This window comes from the organism of the source record quoted next, unplaced genomic scaffold (genome assembly GCF_019419815.1).
Source record: "Pyrus x bretschneideri cultivar Hongxiangsu unplaced genomic scaffold, Pyrus_bretschneideri_v1 Contig8, whole genome shotgun sequence".
NCBI lineage: Eukaryota > Viridiplantae > Streptophyta > Magnoliopsida > Rosales > Rosaceae > Pyrus > Pyrus x bretschneideri.
This window is the reverse complement of record NW_025999820.1, coordinates 10764334-10768808: the sequence shown is the minus strand read 5'-3', so window position 1 is coordinate 10768808 and position 4475 is coordinate 10764334. Positions and strand designations below refer to the sequence as shown.

Here is a 4475-nt window from a genome sequence, read left to right as displayed (position 1 = left end):
ATATCGAAACGACTATAATCATCAGAGTGTGTAGTGTTTTGTACACCAATTAACGGCTCAAATCATCGCGAGCAAGTTGGGTATGATATGATGACGATGACAATTTGTGCAGGATTGGACGCCTCAAGTCCTCGCCTCATCATCAGAGAGTGCGAACGTTGCCAACTCTTGAAAATTACACAAAAGGCCGCTTTCTTGTCGGATGTTTCGAGCACAAGTGCAACATCACTGTTGCAAACAACACGAAAAGAATACTCCATCTCCATTTGATCGTTATTGAGCGTTTTGATGCATAGAAGTTTCTCATTCTCGCTCCAGATCTTTTCGTCATGTTCTCGAATCACCCGTAGCTCCATAAATTCTTCGCTCAATATCTTTTCCTACAAGCATCGAATAACATTATTTAATTTTTAGTTAAAGAACCATAACTGCAATTCAGTCATAGTTCAAATACCATATCTACACTGAGAAATGCTAAAGAGACTCTTTTAAAGTGGGATTCATCATGAACTCTCTGTCATCTCATGTTTTTGACACAATTCTCGTGCCAATTTTATAAAATATTGTGCTAAAAACATGAGATGACAGATAGTTCATCAAGAGTTCTATTTTTAAGAGAGTCTCCTTAGCTAGATTTCTCTGGCTACAATCTACTCCTTGTTTTGCTAATCCTTGTAGGGTTATTATTCTTTTCCTACAAGCATCAACGGGTTTTCAACTTTCTGTGTCCAATGTATTTCCTAGTTTGATTGGAAAACTTGCAAGAAAAGAAATAGCGTTTGATTAATTCTATAGCTAGTAAATCAGTTTCCTGCTTCCACATGGGGAATTACTAGATTGTAAAATTATGATTTGTCTCCTATAGGGTGGCAACATGTCGTATTCTGATTAGCAGCGAGACATGCCATATTGAATCGAATAAAATTAATAACTAGTTATTCAGAAATATTACTCTTATCATATATTTGTATCATCTTTTTAATAGAGATAAGATCTACATGTGTTGGTGGACTTTTACCTCCATTAAAGAGATGTACAAATAATGATACGAATATGTGGTAAGTGAAATATTACTCTTTAGTTTGGTTAAAGATTAACTATACTTTTCAAGTGATTAAGCTAAACTAAATTGTTTGAATTCATTAGGTTTGGTTATGTCCAAAGCTGACACACTCTATAATACAGATGGAGGTATTATTAGGCCACATCATTGTATTTCTGCAATAAAAACGTGAATAAAAGCTAGGGTTGAGGTAGAATTAAATGTCTCTTGAAAAAATAAGAAATAAAACCCATATATCATCAATATCACCTCTGAAAATGGGTACTCAATCATTTGGTTTTTTTTTTTTTTTTTTTTTTTTTTTTTTTTATCAAGGAATTTTACCAAAACAACAAACATTACAAACAAAGGCCCATCTACAAAACAAACAACACTAACGGATGGACCTCAAAGCAAAAACCTCAACCCAAAGGTTGAGCCCACAACAAAACACAGAAAACAACACACAGAAAGAAAGAAACCCTAACCGCCCTGTTGCTACCACAGCAAAACACATTGCCGTCGTTGATTGTCACCAAAACAAGGTAATGAAGAACAACAAAAGGATGAACTTGAAACACCAGCCCCAAGCTAAGTTGTGAGTGACATGATCGGCAATATTTCCCGGATTTTTTGTCGCCGGAAAACTGAAAATATAATCCGGCTCATGCCAGCTCTCTAGTTCCACTAGCTTGGATACTTTGCACTCTTTAAAATTGTAAAATATCATTTTCCCATGTTCCTTCACAAGCGCAACGTCACTGTCGCAGAATGCTACAACGGAAGTCCCTCGGGTGCTTAGTCTTTTCCTCTCACTCCATAATTTTTCTCGGCGGTCTTCCATTATCCAGTATTCCATGAACTCATCACCTCCTTTCCGAACCAACGCGAGACGGCCTTGGTAAGCGGTTAAACTGTACTTCCAATGCACGTCGTTGCACATAGGGTGCGGTAGCGCGAAGGTTTCCCAGGTTTCTTTGTCTTGATAGAAAGCCAGTATTTGGTTGTTGGTAAGATGCCAGTACAGCGCACAGCACGCTGAAACAGGTGACTTGGTGTCCAAGAAAACCAAGTGAGGTAAAATCACATCGTTCAGCTGCTTCCAAGACCAAGTGTTTGAATCAAAGACTTCGCATATAGAGTGGTTTTCATATGAGGGGTTGGTCTCGGGCTTCGATAATCGAATAATCTTAAACCAGCTGCTCAAAACTGGGTTCGAACTCGACCTCAACACGGTAACAGCAGTGCCCCGAGTAAAATACCTTGTCTTAGGGTTTGGTATTTGTTTCCAGTATTGAGCAGTAGGAGCGCAAACAAAGTAGCGAGGAATCTTATGGTTTTTATGGCTCACGCCAACGAGTAAACCTCGATCGGCGGCTTCAATACTGTAGGGAAAATGTAAGAACCTAAGCGAAATAGTTTTGGAGTTGTCGATGTTATCTTCCACTGGTAAGAAGGTGCAAACACGGTTTGGGTAGAACTTGCTCTGAAGGAAGAAGCCATATGTTGTGTTGGTTTTCTCACAAAATAGTTTGAAGGAGTCATAGGTGGCGTGGTACCATTCCTTCGAGACAAGTCTGCAACTGCCTAGGGTTTCCGGGGATATTCGGGTTAAAATATGGGAACGTATAACGTCGGAAGGGAGAGTTGGTGAAGAAGAAGCCATTAGAGAAAAGTGTGTTTTTCTTTAACACTGGTTGAGAGAGAGAGAGAGAGAGAAGAGAGAGAGAGAGAGAGAGTATCATTGGTTTTATATTCAGCGAGAGAATATCAGAGATGCTTTTTACTAGTCCTTGATGGGTTTGGAGAAGGGGTAACGTAATGATTCTTTTTCTTTCAACTTTCTGATATCCAATGTATGTCCTTTTTTGATTGTAAAACTTGCAAGAAAAGAAATAGCGTTCGATTAGCATTCGAACTTGTAACTAGTTTCCTGCTTTCAGATGGGAATTAAGGAGTAGCATTCTTTCTCGTGAAATTAAGATTTTAAAGGATTTTAAAGGAGAGAATTGTTATGGGTGTTCTAAAATTTTCATTCTACACTCTAAACTTTCTATATTTAGAAAGAAAAATATACTTGTGAGGAGTGTAGAATGAAATTTTTAGAAGTGATAGATTTGATAGGATTTAGGAGGATTTAAGACTCCTACAAAATTCATATGGATTTTAAAAAATTTTAATAGATTTAGTTTGTAGATTTTGGTGGATTGTGGTGGATTTTTTATTTTTTATTTGTTCTTGTTTTTTCTTCTTCTTTCTGGACACAATACAAAATCAAATCAAACTGGAGGTGTGTCGAGCATTGGTGCGAACAAACGGCAGCAAGAGAGTGGTTCTAAGGTAGAGGGTACAGCAGTGGCAAATTGAATGGGTTGAGCAAAATATTCAAGTATGGGCTTCTGGATGGAGGTACAGGAGGAGAACTCAAGATCTGGGTTCGTCAGCACAGCGGTGGACAACAGCAGGGGCAGATGGAAAAGGATTTGAAATCGTAGGCGGTAAGGTTGGATTTTTTTTAGTTTTGGTTATATATACTTCTTACTCTCAAATCTCACAAAACCCACAACTTATTGAAATCCTCCAAAATCTTAATTTTTTTTTTAATACACTTAGATTTGGATGGATTTTAAAATCTTTTAATTGACTACACCTTTATTTGAATGAATTCTAAAATCCTTTAAAATCTTTTAATTGACCACACTAGGAATTTAAATTTAAAATCCTCTCAAATCTGAGTTTGACTACACCCCCTAAATTTCTCTTTTTTATTATTTGAATGGCTACAATTAAGTCACATTAATATCTTGTTTTGACTTCTTTATAGAGAGAAAGACAAAGAGGAAAGTGAAAGAGAAGGAAAGAGGAAGGAAGGAGATTTGAAGGACAATATTTTTTTTGGGTAATGCTAGGAAGATTAAATTTAGAGACAAAATTTTGAAAACTAAAGGACATAAAAGTTAATGATTAATTTATTACTTAAGAGTTGATAAACGTGCTCATTCTTATTTGTAACACATCATTTAGTTCACAAATTTATATCTAAATTTGTCTTCCTAGCGTTACCTTTTTTTGGGCTAAGAAGGCTAATGAAAGACAAAGCAAGAAATTAAAATTTTGATTTGGAGATTCAAGTTAGGCCACTTGATTAAAGTAATGTGTATGTACTTTTTTCCTCACATATAAATTTGAACATAAACGAATCAAAATTACCATTTTAAATATATCTTCAATATTCAGTCCTTTATTTTATTGAGTTCAACCATTAAAATTTAGGATGAATTACCGATTTAGTTCCTATACTATCACCTCAGTGAAAATTTGATGCCTGAATTTTTTTTTTTTTGTAAAATAAGTCCCTTAATTCATTAAAAATTGCTAATTTCCTCCTTACTATTATATTCAAAGTTATTTTATCAAATTTTCAACAACTTAA

General features: G+C 35.8%; 1 protein-coding gene across 1 annotated transcript; it reads right to left on the bottom strand.

Annotated features, from left to right (window-relative positions):
• Nucleotides 1-1089: 1089 nt before the first annotated feature.
• Nucleotides 1090-2755, bottom strand: LOC125473062. Its single transcript, XM_048575330.1, has one exon. It carries the CDS (start codon nucleotides 2706-2708, stop codon nucleotides 1575-1577), a length of 1134 nt encoding a protein of 377 aa, XP_048431287.1. The 5' UTR covers nucleotides 2709-2755; the 3' UTR covers nucleotides 1090-1574.
• Nucleotides 2756-4475: the final 1720 nt, after the last annotated feature.

Bases quoted from the DNA above. Each gene is read 5' to 3' on its own strand.
- LOC125473062 (XM_048575330.1), bottom strand. From the start codon at position 2,708: ATGGCTTCTTCTTCACCAACTCTCCCTTCCGACGTTATACGTTCCCAT.